The sequence below is a fragment of the Hipposideros armiger genome, unplaced genomic scaffold (assembly GCF_001890085.2).
Source record: "Hipposideros armiger isolate ML-2016 unplaced genomic scaffold, ASM189008v1 scaffold_150, whole genome shotgun sequence".
Lineage (NCBI taxonomy): Eukaryota > Metazoa > Chordata > Mammalia > Chiroptera > Hipposideridae > Hipposideros > Hipposideros armiger.
In genome coordinates, this window is record NW_017731500.1 from 1,080,572 (window position 1) to 1,097,749 (window position 17,178).

At 54.4% G+C, this 17,178-nt stretch overlaps 1 protein-coding gene across 4 annotated transcripts in view; it reads left to right on the plus strand.

The window, feature by feature from the left end:
* The first annotated feature begins 861 nt into the window (after window positions 1-861).
* The window catches only part of CPSF4L (cleavage and polyadenylation specific factor 4 like), a 21,351-nt gene continuing 5,034 nt past the window's right edge, over window positions 862-17,178 (plus strand). For 2 of the 4 annotated variants that reach the window (XR_002124944.1, XM_019650952.1), the window contains exons 1-5: window positions 8,747-8,858; window positions 9,708-9,758; window positions 11,464-11,616; window positions 14,985-15,080; window positions 16,073-16,166. Coding sequence is in view for 3 of the 4 variants with exons in the window: in XM_019650952.1 (XP_019506497.1) it covers window positions 8,798-8,858; window positions 9,708-9,758; window positions 11,464-11,616; window positions 14,985-15,080; window positions 16,073-16,166 (455 nt within the window). In the remaining variant the exon portion in view is untranslated. Of the gene's footprint in view, window positions 968-8,746; window positions 8,859-9,707; window positions 9,759-11,463; window positions 11,617-14,984; window positions 15,081-16,072; window positions 16,167-17,178 lie in introns of those variants that run through there. The other 2 variants (XM_019650953.1, XM_019650954.1) reach the window with 2 other exon arrangements.

The window sequence follows — 17,178 nt, forward strand, 5'->3', positions numbered from 1 at the left end:
GTCCTGTACTGGTAATGTGCTCAGGGCTGCGTGTTGCCTGTTAGGACTGCCATAGGCCACACACTGTTCTTTGTATTGGCCTCTCATGACAGCTCTGAGAGGCCCCTGTATTGGCCTCTCATGACAGCTCTGAGAGGCCCCTGTATTGGCCTCTCATGACAGCTCTGAGAGGCCCCTACTGTCCATATTACCCCCATTTCACAGGTGAGGATACTGAGGCAGCTCAAAGTGAAGGGACTGGCCCGGCCCCACTGGGATAGTCAGTGGAGGAGCTGGGACAGGCTCCAAGGCCCTTCCTTATCACCACTATCCCAGACAACACTCTGGGACCCGGAATAACCAGGTGGGGCCAGTGACACTGGCTGGGCAGAGACAGGCCCAACTGACAGCCTGGCTAGTTGGGGTGTGCCCAAGGGAAAGGGGGGTGCTACCTGCAATCAGGTGAGGCACTGGCAGCTCTGGGAACCCCTCAGCAGCAGCTGCTGTTCACATTGTCCAAAGAGCCCGGCAGCTAGTGCAAAGGCCACGCTCACTGGGCAGAGCAGACGCTGACCTTCCCAGGGCACTCAGGCTGGCTCTGTCTCTGCTGGGCAGAGCCAGGCTCCAGCTGAACCCCCTTGCCTCTCAAGCCTGCAGCCTTGGGCCTGTGTTCTGCTGGTGTCCCAGCTGGTCTCACGAGGTGCTCACATTCGACTCTATTCTCACACACAAAACGCACCAAACACAGCCCCTCCTCTTCACCAGGGTTCACCATGTCCCTACAAGAGAGTGGACAGAAGGAATAGAGGGTTTCAGGACACATGAAGGACATTTAAATTTCAGGGTCTGATTCACCACCTTCCTCCACGCTCATTTTACAGATGGGAAGACAGAGGCTGGGAGAAGACGGCACTGGCCAAAGTCTCATGAGTAGAGCAGAGCAGAGATTGTGAAATGGACTGGGCTGGCTTTGGCTCTGGCATGGCAGGTATGAGGGACAGGCTGAACCAGTGGACTGTGTGGAGTACAGCAGCTCCCACAGCTGGGAGTATGGCTATTGGGAGGGGGTGTGTGGGGTGACCTTTCCAGGGGTGTGTGGCACCCCCACCCCACCCTGCCTCACCTTGGCCTTCACACACAGATTCCTATAGTGGCCCGACTCCCTTCAACACTCGGGCAGGGGCCCTTGCTGGCCTGGCCCCTCTCTAGCTGTGATCACCGGTACACCAAAAAAATCTCTGGACCTCAGATCCTGATTGAAGACGCAGGAAAGGAAAGTTAGGAATAAAAACGGGAGAGTTTGTCTAGCTGCTTCTCCTCTAGGCCTTGTGGCCTTCTGCCAAGGGCCAGATGGGAGATTGGGGAGAACGTTTCGGGGGAGGGAAGGCATTTCTAGGCAGATGGATGTTGGTGGCTTTGCCTCTAAAACCTGTTGCTCTAACCCACGGAGCCGTTGTTCTTTAGGACAGAGACTCCCAGGAGGGGACTAGAGGAGCCGAGGAGAGCTTCTCGGCAGGGCTGCAGCCATGAGATGACACTTGGCATGTTCAGAAGCGCTCGTTAAGGCCACAGGGCTCTGCTGAATTTTCTTTTGTGCGTATGCCCTGTCTTGTTCCAAAAAAGATTGGAGGCAGCTTACAAAAATACGTAAATTACAATAGGATAAAAATAGATCAGAGGGAAAACAAGACTGGAACAAACAGTGCAATGAACCAAGAGGTTTGCTACATGAACTGGTCTCCGCGGGGGCCTCCACGGTTCTCAAAGGTGGGCTGCAAAGTGGGCTCTGAGCTTCCTATCAGTCAAAGCAAAGAGTGAAATCCGCCTGCTGTGAGACCCACAATGCCCGCGAGGTTGAAATGGTCCGAGAAGCAGCTCAGCTTTTTCTGACACTGGAGTCTGAGAGGGATTCTTGTGAGATCTTTGAAGGGGAACAGGGCTGGGGGGTCCCAAGTGACTCCTCAACGATGGTCTCATAACAGGTACAGTCATGTGAACCCCATCAGGCTGTTCTGCTCGGTAGGATTCAAAGGCTTGATGCCAAGGCACAGATCAATAAAACCAACGTTTTGGAGGGCCGGACCCAAGCGATCCAAGTCATTCATCCAAGACACTCAATTTCGGTTCTTCTAGAGCAGGATTTCCCAACCTCAGCACTATTGACCCTTGGGGCCCAATCATTCTTTGTGGTTGGAAACTGTCCTGTACACCTTAGGATGTTTAGCTGCATCCCTGGCCTCTACCCACTAGATGCCAGTAGCTTTCCCTGCTCCCCAACCGGTTATGTCAATCTAAAATGTCCCGAGATGTCCTGTTGGAGGCTGAAAATCACTGCTCTTACAGGCGTGGTGAGATGCCTTTTTTGTTGTTGTTGCAGAAGGGCCAATTTAAGACAAAAATTTTTTTCAAGTTATATGTTTTTTGCTTAAAACAAGACAAAAAAAGAAAACGTATGGAGTCCCATAGGGGGAAAATGTATATACTTGCATCTTAAATTACCCACTTTATTGAGAAAACTGGCACTTCTTTTCGGCCAGTAACATGTTACTTACTCTCAGGGTATTATTTGAGAAGGAGCCACACAGAGGCTCTTTCTAATTACTCATCCTGGAGGAATGTATTGAGAAGGTAGCGTGGCCCTTGGGCTGCCCTCTGCAGATCTAGGGTGGCAAGTGGTCCACGTCATCTCCCAGCTGCCCTGGAAGATGCTGCCTCAATATCATTTCTTACAAACAAGGTTCCTGTCCGCCCCCAGCCAAACCAGGGCTGACTGCAGAGAGGTGGAAGCTGTATTCCCTGAAAACAGAAATCTCTACATCACAGATTCATTTATTCATCAGATATTTATTGAGCACCTACTAAGTAAGTCACAAGTACTCTGAGAAGCACTGGCAGGGGGCAGAGGGGAGGGTGTGAGCATCCACAAGACAGTAGACAAGACAGATACAGCCCCAGGGTGGCACTGTGACTTTCATCAACCTATTCCTCCATAAAAGTTGTTAAAACTACATTTTATGACTGTTCGTAAAAAGAGGAATGCACTTAATATTATATGTTAAAACTTTTTAATCAACCTACAGGCTCATGTATTTTCTTCTGGTTTTAAAGAACTTAAAACATTTTCGTGGGCCTGCTGAGTCTGATGGAGAAGTCACATGATGGAGCATGGGCCCTGCCCTCAATGACTTGGGGTGAAGTGGGGTGGGGGGGAACAGAGAGACCCATCAACAAGTAAGAAAACAAGTGGAAACACAGCATATGGTGCTGAGGGCTTTGGAGGAAATGAACTGGTGGCTGTTGAAACAGAGAATGGCTGGGTTCTCACTTTAGATAGGGGATGGGGAAGTCTCTCCGTAAGGAACTGGAGTTCATACAAGACCAAAGGATGAGGAGGAATCCAGGAGGCGAAGAGCAGGGATCAGTATGCTTGAAAGGACGCAATGAGCTTTGGACCGAGCATCTGGGTGGTGGTGACATTCCCGAGAGGGGAAGACTGCAGGTAGCACCAATTTCTGGGAAGTTTGGTCTTAGACATAGGCAAGTCATTTCAAGTAGAAATGTCGGGAAGGCAGCAGTCTGTGAGGTGAGTGCTATGGACTGAATGTTTGTGTACCCCGTAAATTCATACGCTGAAGCCCTAACTCCCAGTGTGATGGTGTCAGGAGGCAGGACCTGGGGGAGGTGATGAGGGTTAGATGTCAGGAGAGTGGGCCCCATGATGGGATTCGCGTCCTGATGAGACGAGGAAGAGGCCAGAGCCCTCTGTCCACGATGTGAGGACACAGCAAAAGGGGAAGCCAGCCCTCACCAGGAACCTAACCTGCTGGCACGCTGATCTTGGACTTCCCAGCCTCCGGCACTATGAGAAAGAAACGTCTGCTCTTCAAGCCCCTGGTCCGTGGTCTTTTGTTACAGCCGCCCCTGCTGCCTGAGACAGTGGGCACTAACGCCCTACGGGCCTGGAGCTGCACATCTGCGTGGGAACTCGTGGCCTGGAGATGGAATTCAAAGCCACGCCACGAAGTGAGACCAAGGGCAGCTCTTTGGGTTTGGATACCGCGCAGGAGGGAAGGTCAGGCTGTAGGTTTCCCCCCCCAACCCCCCACTCCGGGGGGCAGGGTTGTTTATCCAGGCTGAGACTCGGGTAGGGCTGCCCTCTACTCACCCGCTTGAGTCACCCAAAGCCATTGGGCTTTGAACATCAAGTGGGCACAATTGACTCCCTGTCGATAGTCTGGGCCTGGAGGGTTTTTCCATCTGTACTCTGCCTTGTGACCCAAGAATCATTTAGAGATAACAGACTGGAGGGCAGTCTCTGGTGATGAAAATAGAGTTTTTCTTCCAGGCTCAGTTGACCTAAAGGCAGATCAAATGTGTCACCCTGACCACCAATCCATCAATGTGAGCGCCCCAGGCTGTGGCTGGGAGACTTAATCCATCACAGTGTCCACGGCCAACTGGCGGGTCTGTGTTCTATAGAAACCTTCCTCTCCCATCCCATCACCCCAGGAGGTACACAGACTGTCCACTGTGATGGGGGATGTTAGAACTTTGCTCACCTAAGCCTTTGAGCCTCCGTTTTCTTGCCTGTAGGAGAAAAATAATAATGGCTCTCCTTCCGAGGTTTGGTGGGAATCAGAATATGGTGTCTACCATGAACCTCCACTGATTAAGTCCTAGGAACTGGTAGCAAAGTTTGGGATTAGGTCCCCATTCCAACATCTACCAGCTGCATAAGCTTAGGCAGTGGCTTCAGCCCTCTGGGCTTTGATTTCTTTATCTGTACAATGAAAGAATGGCTGTAGTGAGCACCGCAGGAGGCCCTGATGAGACATGCCGGGCGGCTCATTAGTCGGGTTCCTGTGCCCAAGCCCCCCGGGGAGAGATGGCTTTCCCAGAGTATAGTTCCTAGAATCACCAGACTCCCAGAGACTGAGCTCCCGGGCAAAGACAGAGCAGGACCACCCCAGCAGGACCATCCCAGCTGCTGGGTGCCCCTGCCCTGCCCTTCAAGTGCCTATTGTGAGGCCAACAGCTGTCCCCATCAAGTGGCATCTCTGGGACACAAAGAGCAATGGAGAGGGCAGGGCACACTGGCTCCTTGTCCCTGGGGCTGAGTGGCAACAGCTGTGGGTCACTGGGGCTCCTCCTGACCCCCACCCGCTCCCAATGCCACGGCTACCCAGCTGCCAGGCCCATCCCTAGTGGACTTGGCACAGCCCTTCCAACAGCACCTGAACAGCACGGAGCCCCCCACTCCACAGCACCGTCTATCAGGGCCCTTGAAGAAGGGGAGGCACCGCAGACCTGGGAGCAGGACACCTGGGGCCTTGAGCATCGGGCCACACTCATTCCTAGCACCTCAGGGCACACTCCTCCTGGGAAGGGCTGCTCCCGGGATGTGTGGGTGATCGCACAGCCACTCATACTTCTCACTTGTCGGCCCCCCCAAGGAGGTCCGGCTGTGGGTCCCATTTTACTGAGGCAGAACCTGGGGCTCAGAGAGGTGGCTAAATGAGTGGCCCAGGATTATAGGCTGGGGACTGGCAGAGCCAGGACTTGAACCCTGGTCTGCCTGATGCCACAGTCTGTACCCTTTCCACGAACTCAGGGTGCCCAAGTGGCAAGTAAAGCAGATGCATAGATCCAGAAAGAAGGGTGTGGCCATATTCTGCCCCCAAAAAGCACTGGCCGTGATTGATTCAAGGCCAGGGGGCTGGGCACAATGACCTATGCCAGTTCCCGGTAGCCAGAGAATTCCAGGCCCCCCCTCCCCCGCCCAAGTGGCAAGTAAAGCAGATGCATAGATCCAGAAAGAAGGGTGTGGCCATATTCTGCCCCCGAAAAGCACTGGCCGTGATTGATTCAAGGCCAGGGAGCTGGGCACAATGACCTATGCCAGTTCCCGGTAGCCAGAGAATTCCAGGCCCCCCTCCCCCCGCCCNGCCATAAATTAATTAATTCATGAAAACACAAATGCTGGGGATAGCATCCAGGGCACAGAAGAGTGGATTGTGAGGTTCTAGAGAGGCCATCCCAGACCTGGGGCGCCTTGCTCCCAGCCCTGGCCCCTTCTCTAGGGCATCGGCAGCACAATGCGGGTGCCACCCCACTTGGGAGCCATGAGGTGGTAGTATTATATATAACGGGGTCAGGGATGGGTGGCAGGCAGTTCCCCTGCCCTGAACGGGACAGAGGGCATGCGAGGTGTGAGACCCACATCAGACTCCCGGTTGACATTAATTAGCTGTGGCACCTTGGCAGTCACCCAACTCCTCGGTGTTTCTATGTGCTCGTCTGTAAAAGGGGTGAGGCCTTCTAAACCTCAGTGTCTAAGTGGGAAGATGTATTGGTTTCCTGGGGCTGCCGCGACAGTTTGCCACAAAGGTCGTGGCTTAACACAACAGAAATGTGTTTTCTCACAGTTCTGGAGGCCAGAAGTCCAAGATCAAGGTTGGTTCCCTCTGAAGCCTCTGGAGGAGAAGCTGTCGGAGGCCTGTCTCCTGGGCTTCCATGGCGTCCCATGGTCACTGGACAACTTGTCTCCTCCCCTGTCTCCACATGCTCTCTTCTCTGGGCCTCTTCTGTATCTACGTGTCTCAAATCTCCCTCTCTTTTTTCTTACCAGGACACCAGTCATTTTGTTTAGGACTCACCCTAATTCCAAGATGATCTCACCTTGAGATCCTTAATCACACCCACAGAGACACAATTTCCAAATAAGGTCAAATTCACAGGTACCAGGGGTTAGGACTCGGACTACCTTTTTGTGGGGCGTGTGTGTGGGGAGCGGGGGGGGGGTGTACAATTCAACCTGCTATAGAAGGAATTTTGGAGAAGCAAAACCCATGAATGCCAGGTACTGTCATTCTCTTGCCGAACTAACGATGGAGCACTGGGGGAAAGACGTCCATCTCTGCCGCACCCTCCCCACACCTTGTACGGGCCGGGCACACAGAGGCGGGATGGGAGTCCAGGCGGAGGGTGGCACCTGGACTAGAGGAGGAAGGGGCGCTGGGCTAGATGGATGGAGGAGTCTCCCCTGGGGCCTCCTTCGTGCTCAGCCATCACGAATTCCTTTGGGCCACCAGTGGGCTGGAAGTCACCTCTGGCTGTATCTCTAGGGCTCTATTATTAGTGATCACCCCCTAAGCAGCCTCCTGTCCCTGTCTTTTCCCCGCAGTTCTTCCCCAGGGAGCTTTGCTCTCCTAGCCCTTCCTTCTGGGACTTTCCGCTGGCTTCTGGATAAAAAAAACCAAGTCCTAAAAGGTACCCCAGGTTCAGGCCCTACTTACTTCTCCAGTCTTGTCACCCACCACGCCCCGTTCTCTAAACCCATGCTCCCACCAGACCAAGGCCTTGTCCACCCCCTCCACCTGCCATGTTCCTTCCTGGCCCTGTGCCCTTGTACGGCTGGTCCCTCTCCTGGAACATTCCCCCCCATCATTACCAGGGTCCTCTCTGAGAGCCCTCCCCGCAGCCCCTCCCTGCCCATGCTTAGCGTGCCCCGTTACCGTTATCATCCTGTCACCATACCACCCCATTGAATAATTGTGCTGTTGAATGTGCCCCCCCTTGACTGGGCCATCCATCCCTGAGGACAGGGACACGGTCTTTCGTTTCGGGGTCCCCAGTCCCTCCTGTAGAGATGCTTCTCGGATGTTTATGGGAGGCAATCATCACGAGGCCTGGACTTGAATTCCATCGTCACCCCGTTTCCAACCCAGTGCCCTTGGCCTTGCTGGGCCTCCTCACCTGCCTGCCTGCCCTGCCAGGTTGGTGTGAGCCTTAAATGAGCCTGTGTTGACAGGTGAATGTGTTCTCGGACTGCTAATCAGGGCACACGAACAGGGCCAAGAGAAGCAAGGGCGTCGACCCGGGGACGCCCCTCGCCGCCTCCGCCAGCGCCCGTCCAGCTCAGCGCTCTGCCTCCCTGGGACTGTGGCTGGAGGAAGACCCAAGCTTCTAGAAACTCTTGAATCCCTTCCCTGCCCGTTCCCGCCTCGGCACCAGGTGTCTATCTCGCCAGCTGTTTTCTTTTCAGATCCAGAGTTCAAAAGAACAACAAATCTAGGCGCTCCGGCCTCGGGGAAACAAAGGTCGGCAGGCTCGTTCTTGTCGGCCCGCTGGGCCCGGCCCACCCTCCCGGCTGGTCCAGGAAGGAGGGCCGTTGGGCTCTGTGGGCATCGACGCCAATGCGACTCGGAAAACACCAGCTCCGGTTAGCGAGAAGGCCGGTTAGGGGGCCAGAGCAGGGGGAGGGGAAGGCCTGCCCTACTTAAGAGCTCTACAAAGCGCCTTTGAAAGCGTTTTCAGATGTCCCCAGCCCCGCGGGCAGGGGTGGCGTAATAATAATAAAACAACATTTGCATAGAGATTTCATTTACAAAGCACTTTCTCAGGGGTGGGAGAGGCTCTGGGGTGGCCCTGTGGAATCCTGGTGGGGAGGCTGTGGCCTCTGGTTGGTTCCGCCCCCCAACCCAGCGTGCGATTGTGTGCGAGGTAAACAAAGCCCCATTCATCCAACTGTTTCCGACTCCTCTGGGTTTCATTCCATCTCCCCTCTCTCCCGTGAAGAGCTCACTCAGGGCTTGTCACTCCGGCCAGAAAAGGGGTGCCAGGAGTCCCAGAGGGAGGGGCTGGCTGGGACCTGATTGGAGGGAAGGGGGAGGAAGGGGAGACTCCCTCCCTCGGCCTCCCCGCCCCGCCCCCACACCCTCTGGCTCCCAAACCCCTGCGAATCAGAACAGCCTGGCTGTGCTTTTGGTTTGTGCAACGCCTCGCTTGCTAACCTGGGTTGTGTCTTCATGTTGAAAGTATGGGCACAGGTTTGGTAATGTCTGTGCACATGCTGTGTGTGGGTTTGGGAACAAGCCGAGGTAAGCAGCATGTGGGTCTCTGCTAATCCCTCCCCAGCAGTGTGCACGGGGAGTAGGGCTGATTTACACAGTGTGGGCGTGTGGGGCCCTGGGGCTTCTGCACCTGTACTGGTGGGCGGGGTGAGGCAGCTGAGCCTAGAGTGTAGCCTGGCGCTCACCTGGCCACCGGGATCAGAGCCTGGCCCCTTAAGGGCCTCTAGGAGCTATATAGGGTCCACCTGCGGACAGGCCTGAGCAGCTCTTAGCAGACCCAGGAGATGGAAGAGCTCATTGCAGGGCTGGAGAGGTTCACCTTCACCTTTGAGAAGGATGTAGAGATGCAAAGGGGCACTGGACTCTTGCCTTTCCAGGGCATGGACAGTGAGTGAGGACAGGTGCCAGCCAGCCCTCTTGGGGACCCTGCACCCTCCTTCCCTCCCTCTCCCAGCCTGCTCTACAGGCCTCCGCTCAGCATCCTGATGGTGCGGCCCCTTGGGTGGCTGTCTGGGATTCCCGGCTTAGCCTCTCTCTTCTCAGGGGCTCAGGACCCCAGGAAGATGGCGCTGGCTTCCAGGCAGCCCACTTTCCAGGTCAGGAAAGCAGGAGGCGAACCAAGGAAAACCACACGGGCCTCCTGAGCTCCCAGGCTGGCCTCGGGCCCTCCCTGGCCTCTGTTTCAGAGCTGGGGGGCTTAGGTATAGAGGTTTGGAGGTTGGTTCCAAAGACCAGCATCCACAGGCAGGACTTGGGGGACCCCAGGTCCCAGCTCTGGGGGAGGGGGTTCGGGTGAACTTGCTGATGGGGTGAAGGCTCTCCAGCAGCCATGGCCTCTGGGGACCCTACCTCCTCTCTTCGCTTCTCCCCTTCCAGAGTCGGGCTCAGCCGTGTGCAATTTCTTCACTAAAGGACTCTGTGAGAAAGGTGGGTCCGCAGATGGCCTTGGGTGGGGTGGGAGAAGGGCTGTCTAGGCCACACTGGGTTCAGCGTGGCCTGGAATAGGGGATTGAATTTGCACCTGGGGAGGTGGAGTTGGGATGAGGCAGAATTTTAGTCTTATAAGTAGGCAAAGGGCAAGTGGGTGGGTCCATCACCCCACCCACCCCAAGAATTTCCCTGACGCAGTAACATTGATTAGGGTGGCTAGAGCTGCCTGGCAGGGGGCATTCCTTCTTCCCGCCTTGCTGGCAGGGAGGGTTTGTGGGTTTCAGCCTGTGTACTCCCCAGAGACACCTGGCTTTATTTTCTCCCCAGCCAGCAGAGTGGCACCTCCCCGCCCCACACTCTTGACCTCGGAATCCATGGGACCAGCTCAGCTGTTTCATCCATTCCTTACGCCCTGAGGTAGCTCTGGCCGCAGTCCCTGGAATGCTACCGACAGGCACCCCCTATTTCTCCCCCAACCCCGACTTGGATCGAGCAGTACCCTCTTCCAAGCCCCTCTCCCCAAATGCAGCCATTATGGGGTGGCCTGATTCAACAGGCACTCTCAACTTTTCTTCGGGCTCATGAATCACTACAGGCTCTTCCTATAGAAATACATAATTGCTCCCCAAAGTTTTGCCTCCAATTCGCGGGTTTCCAGTCCCCCTATAGACCCCAGTCAGTAACCCCTGCCACTAAGAATGAGCTTAGAACCTGCTTTTGGGATCCACGTGTGTCTGTTCTTGGGAGCTGGGGGGTCAGGAGGGGCCCCGGCAGGGAGAAACCTGGAGCCATTTTTGCCACGTTCCGTGTCCGTCTTTGGGCCAGGCCTGGACTGTGGGTGAAGGAAAAGGAGCTCGCTCGTCACTGGAAGCTTTGTGAAGCCAGGACCCAGTGACGCCTCCTCTGGTCCTGTGTCTTCCCCTTGGCCCATCCAGTCTCTGGAGCAGTAGTTCAGACTGACACCCTCTTGCAAAAAACAAAACAAAACTGTTTTTGTGGAAGGTCGGATCCAAGCAAGTCCATGGCCAGGGGAAGAGGGTTAGGCGATTTAAAAAGAAACTTCCCAGCCCCCCTCAAATCCTATCAGATGCATGAGGCTGGTCCTGCTTAGAAATTTGGAAACTGGGGCGTCCTTCCCGCTGATGGCAATGCTGCCTTGAGGAAGGTGATAAAGAGTTAAATATAATATTCCCATTTCTTCCTACAAAGTTGGCTCTTACATGTGAGGTCTCCGGGATCAGAAGCATAACATTTTTTTCTAAGACATGAATTCAATGGGCCCTAATGAGCACTTACCATGTGCCAGGGACTGTGCTGACTGGGGGCCCAGGGCTAGAAACCATGGCTCTGCTCTCTGGTAGGAGACCCACTGTAAGCCTGGAGAGGGGCGGGTGTAAAAGTGCTGCGGGGGGAAGTCTTGATAGTCAGGGACTTCCCAGGGTTTGAGAAGGACAAGGGCAGGCCAGGCAGAGAGGAAAGTGTGTGGTCATGGGAACAGCCATCTGTGAAGACAACAGCGTGTCCTCCATATTGCCTCCAGCTCTCAGTTCTAGCCTCCATCGGGGTCCAGGTGGAGAGAAGGGGGGAGGGGGCGGCTGCGGTCTGAGCTCTAGAACCATCCAGGGGAATTCCTTCTAGGGGTTGAGTCGGCCCGGGCTGTGCGAACATCGGGGTTCCCAGCTGGGTGCTCTGGTGTCCCCAGGGAAGCTCTGCCCGTTCCGGCACGACCACGGGGAGAAGATGGTAGTGTGTAAGCACTGGCTCCGGGGCCTGTGCAAGAAGGGCGACCAATGCAAGTTCCTGCACCAGTACGATGTCACCAGGATGCCTGAGTGCTACTTCTACTCCAAGTTCGGTAATGCTTCTTCTTGGCTCTGGCCCATCACCCCGGAGGGTGGCAGTGGGGGCTGTGAGACCGGAAGGTTTGGGAGGGACACCTTGCACGTCCTCGGTGGTGGACCAGGCCTGTCTGAACCTCAGGTGCCTGCCTCTCCAAAGCCCTAGAGAAAGTGCAACTGGACTCTGGTCCCTGTTTACCTGCCCACCAGACTCAGGCACACACCGCTTACCCCCAAGGGAAAGAGAGGGTGTGGTTGGAATCAAAGTCTGAATTGTTTCCCTCCCCAGTCCCGGCTAATCACACTCCCAGACTGACTGTCCAGAAATAAGCCCCAAATGGGACACCTCTCAGTCTTGGAGTTGGGGGCGGGGTGGGGTAGTGTCCAGGCCAGCGGTTCCCAAACAAAAGGCTTGCGAGGGCCACTTTCACGGGTTTGCCATTCTCCCAAAGCACCTGTACCATTGACCTGCACCACCGTCTCATCTTTCAACTCTCTTGCTATTTTTAACTCTTATTTTAGAAGAAAACTTTCCCTGGCTTCCATAGATGGAAAGCTAGCATCGCTGATTGGCAATAAAAGGTAACTGTAAACATCCAGCCATGAGGTTCAGACTGTAGCCCCTAAAAGTATCTTATGCGATCAGGTCTGGAGACCCAGTGTCTTGCCTCCCTCTGTCCTCAAGTCCTTCTTTGGTCATCCAGGGGGCCACCGAGGGGTGAAAGCCACAGCCACTTCCTGCCCATTTGAAGAAGGGAATTTGTGAACGTGTTGCCCACCCTATCCTTCTCAATAAAATTCTATAGCTCAGCGCTTTACAGAGCTGGAAGGAGCCTTAAGAATGATCTAGCCCAGTGGTTTTTAGCCTGTGCTCCAAAAAGAGCGACCCAGAGGGGGAGAAAGTGGGGACAGTCTCTAGGAATGCCTCGAACTGGGGTGGCTTGGCTTTGAAACTGAGCCCGCCCTGGGGGTCAGCTGTTCCTCATCAGAGTCAGTGTGTATGTGAGGGGTAAGGGGGGGGTCCTTGGTACGCACCCATAAGGCAAAGCACCTCCTAGGTCAGCAAGAGCTCCCCCCAGGAGGAAATCTGTGTCCTGCCTGCTCCTTGGAGTGGAGAGCTGTGGCAGTTTATGAGGGCTGCCTGCATGCATTCCTTCAAGGAGAGGACAAAGTTTACCTGGAGCCCAGCTCCCTGTACGCATTGCCTAAACCTCTTTCATTTTAAAATGCCACTTATTTACTCCTTTAGTAAACCGGGATTGGTTTTCTTTTGGGGATTGGGTACTGTGTTGGGCATGGCTACGGGAATAGGACCAGGTCCCCTTCTGCCCTCAAATAACTCCCGTTGTGAGGGGCAGACATGTGCATCGGTCGTTATACGACGTAACCTGTTTTTGCTCTTAGAGTAGATGGCCAAGTATTTCTTTCCAATATCATACCAAAGTAGTTATCGTTCTTGTTGGGAAGCACATTGTCTTATTTTTAAAAATACTGCTGGGGAGTGTAGGAGTAGGAAAGGGCAGTTAAAAGGGGCTTCTGGAAAGTCCAAGGTCTTTGGCCCTGCTCCTGGCTGCGCGCCTCAAAAAGGCACGCCAGGTGTCTCTGGAGAGTGAGCTGCGGGCGCCACCTGCTGGCCGTAAGAGGAATGCAGAGCCGTGCATCCAGAGCAGAAAGGTGACACCAGCGCACGCATGACTTGCTGTTGTCTCCATCTATCTAATGTTCACCAGCCCTAGGTGTTAGGTCACTTCGATTCCTTCGAAGGCTCAAGCCCAGAGTCAGCTGCCCACTGACGATGAGCAAGTAAACCCCTTATCAGTGTGAGGAAGCAGGGTGAAAATGGATGGACATGGCGTCTCCCCTCTCTCAGGACGTGTCCTCGTTTGTGAAATGAATGCTGGGAAAGAACTGTGGTTTAGCGGTCTTAGGAGTCTGCGGTGCTCTTTCTCAGGTGAGCCCGTGCTTTGCAGAAGCCCACGGTATGAAACAGATCTCTTTGGAGCAGCTGGAAAACCAGTGGCATAGACACGATGGAGCTCCTTTGGGCTCTGAAAAGCACCCAGTTGTAGACTTTTCAGGAGGATGAGATTAGAAACACTTGCGGATTCTTGACTTGAATGAGGTGACAAGTGGGCTGACTCGTCCCCCAGGGTGACTTCAGTGGCCCTGGATCCCCGAGAGAAAGCTAAGAGGGTTCTCACAGCAACTCTCCAGGAGTCTATGCAAACGGGGCTGGCTCCTTCCAGGACACACGAGTCTTGATCTGAGCCATAGACAGGTGACAGCATGGGCTTAGGGTACCTACAGGTGTCTTCTGTGCAGCGTCTATGTTCATCCTTGTGCCAACTCTAAAGCAGGGCTCTGCTCTTCTTGGCAATTCCACTGAAAAACAGCTGCACCCCTAGACTCTGGCAGCCGTGCTGGTTTTGTTGTAGAGAAGGCTCTAGTCACAGCGCAGGCAACATTTCCATTCAGTGTCTTATGTCTTTTTGGATCTTCAGCTGCCAGCTCTGGGTCACCCCTGCCCCATCTCTCCTCCTTCCTTCTTCTTCCTTTTTTTTTTTTTTTTTAACTGGGGAATTGGGGAAGGGGAACAGTGTTGGGGAATTGGGGAGGGGGACCAGCCAAGTTGTTGTTCTTCAATCTTAGTTGTGGAGGGCGTCAGTTGCCATCTGGCTGTCGATGCGTTGGCAGCTCGTGGTCCCTATGCTCAAGGTGCTGTGTTCAATCTTAGTTGCGGGTGGGTGTAGCCACCATCCCATGCGAGAGTCAAACCCAGCAGCCTTGTTTTTAAGAGTGTGCTCTATCCACTGAGCCATCCGGGCAGCAGCTCAGCTCTCAAGGTGCCGAGTTCAGTATTGTGGGCAGGTGTAGCCCACCATCAAACAGGCAGCCTTGTTGTTAGGAGCACCTGCTCTCACCAGCTGAACCATCCTGCCACCTGTTGGCAGCTCAGCGGCAACTCAACTCAGGAGCAGCATCACTGGCCCATGTGGGAATCAAACTGGCAGCCCTATTGCTCAGAGCTCGCACTCTTAAGCTAACTCAACCAACTGAGCCACTTGGCCGGCCCTCCTTCCTTCTTGATAGCATCTAAATACCTTTAGTTCCGGTCCGTCCTGGATATCTGGTCCTATCCCAACTCTTCCAGATGCGTGTATTCATGCCCAAGTCCTACCAGGCGAATATTATTGGGGTCCACACTTCTTAGATTGCAGGAAGGATTAGAAATACCTTACTATCTTCAAAAGCTGCTGGCGACCAGGAGGAAGGCAAGTGGTTTATATTCAAGGGGCAGAGTCAATCCAGTTTGGGGGGGGGCGGGGGTAAGGATGTGACCATCAAGATGAGCCTGCTTATACACAAAGAATGCTGGAATTTTCAGGTGAATGCAGCAACAAGGAATGTTCCTTTCTTCACATGAAGCCAGCTTTCAAGACCCAGGACTGTCCTTGGTACGACCAAGGTTTCTGCAAGGATGGTGAGGCCCTGACAGAAAGGGAGCACTAGGGGATTTGGGTGACCAGGCTGGGGGGTCTCCCCCCAGGGGAGGTTGCTTTTTGCTGATGAGGCCCCGTGGGAGTGGGGTCTGTCCCGGGGTTGAAATCCCAAGAGAAGGCCCTTCCATAGTTTTCTCTAGGCTCGCTCCAGAGGAAAAGCCCTCTGTGACACTATGATATGCAGCCTGGGGTGGCGGATGATAGGCTCTTTGGAGCAGACTTACTTGGGTTCAAATTCCAGTGGCTTCAGGATATATCGGCTGTGTGACCTTGAGCAAATGACTGAACTGCTTGTTTCCTCACTTAGGAGAAGGGAAAATGCCTCCCTCATAGGGTTGTTGGGCTGCTCGGATGCAGGACCCCATGGGGAGCCGTTGGCATAGGGTGTGGCCATAGGGGACGCTCAGTTCACATGCGCTCTATTCTCTATTCCTTTTATCCACCTGGGGGTGTTCTGAGCGCCACTTAAGCATGTTCCACCGACCCCGTTACAGTCAGCCAAACTTAGGAGGCAGGGCCCCCGGCAGAGTCCCTGTGCTCTTAACACCTGTGCCCTTTCTCCCCTGTGCTTTCAGGTATGTGGTTCTGAGTTCCTGGCAGTGTTGGTTTGGGGAGCCCCTCGAGGAGGGGTGCTGAAGGAGGATTAGTAAGATGCGGGGTTAGCCTTCTCAGCGGTACCTTCTATGGCTAAACAAATAAACAGTGGCAAATTACGGTCCACGTCCATTAAGTCTTCCAAGACACAGTGTGTTGGGGACACTCCCCATCCTCCACATTCCGGAGGTCCCCGTTCCCATCTCAGTCACGTGGCTGGGAAATGCTTTGGGGCAGTATGGGAAGAGCAGGAAGATTTATACACCCCCGTTACGTGGAGAGCCTATGACCATCCATAGCCTGTCTGGTGAGCTTTGTCATGTGTGTTTTCCCTCTTTGCTAAAACCATCCGTCTGGCCGGTTTCTCTTTGCCCGGCAGGTCCCCTGTGTAAATACCGCCATGTCCACAGGATAATGTGCATTAACTACTTAGCTGGCTTCTGCCCTGAGGGACCCAAGTGCCAATCTGCTCAGTAAGTATGACCCCACCGAGTGCTGCATCCTTCTGGACTTTCACTGGCCCAAGGTGGGAAATGAAGTGTCTGGCGAGCACCAGTGTTTTCCTTGCATTGCTCCCGCCGCCCCCACTGACACCCACCCCTTCGCGGTGCTGCTGGTTGGCTGCACTGAACTCTAACCCGTGCTGGTAATGTTCGTGCTGGGGATGGGCACAGACTGTTCTAGAAATAAGAGTAGAAACATTGAAGACCCAGTCCTCTGCAATGCTCCCTCACTCCCCGGCTAGGGTTAGGACCCTTCCTATGGGGTGTGAAATAGGAAGTCTGCCGCAGGCTGGCTAGAGGGTTAGAGAGCCAGGCTGTAATTGTCTCTCTCTACTTCCTCAGTCCCAAGATGAATCTTTTATTCAACCCAAGTTACATGAAGGTGAGTGTAGGCAGGCAGGGGCCGACATGTCTCACGCATGCGTTCCCTGGGGAACTCTGAGTCCCTAGCACTGCACCGTCCCCAACTGTCCTCGCTCTCACACTATCGGCTCCGAGTCCCAATGGTGGGAAAGGCACACGCCATCGCGCGCGTGTGGGACACATACGTGGTTGTTCCTCTCAGACCCCCTCCAAACTCTGTAATCGCTGCTTCAGGTAGGACTTACCAGCTCACAGCTCGGAGCCTTTCCTTCTCCTCAGCTGGTAACACGTGTGCGGTTCTGTTGAACAACACGGACCCCACTCAGGACTTGTGGTCCACAGCTGTTACCGAGAATCAAGGCCATCCCGGTGTGAGCCGGTCCCGTGGGACCAGAGCTCTCCCTACCCATCACAGGCGCTAATGACAGCCTCCCGCGGGGTCAGCAAACTATGGCCTGAGGGCCAAATCCAAGCCCTTGTATGTTTTTTGTACAGCATTCACCTTGACCTAAGAATGATTGCTACGCAACTCTTATTAATTAGCGGCCGGCCCTATGTCTGGTCAATTAGCAAGACGGCCCAGCACCAAGCTGGGATGGCGATGGCCCCGGCGGGGGGG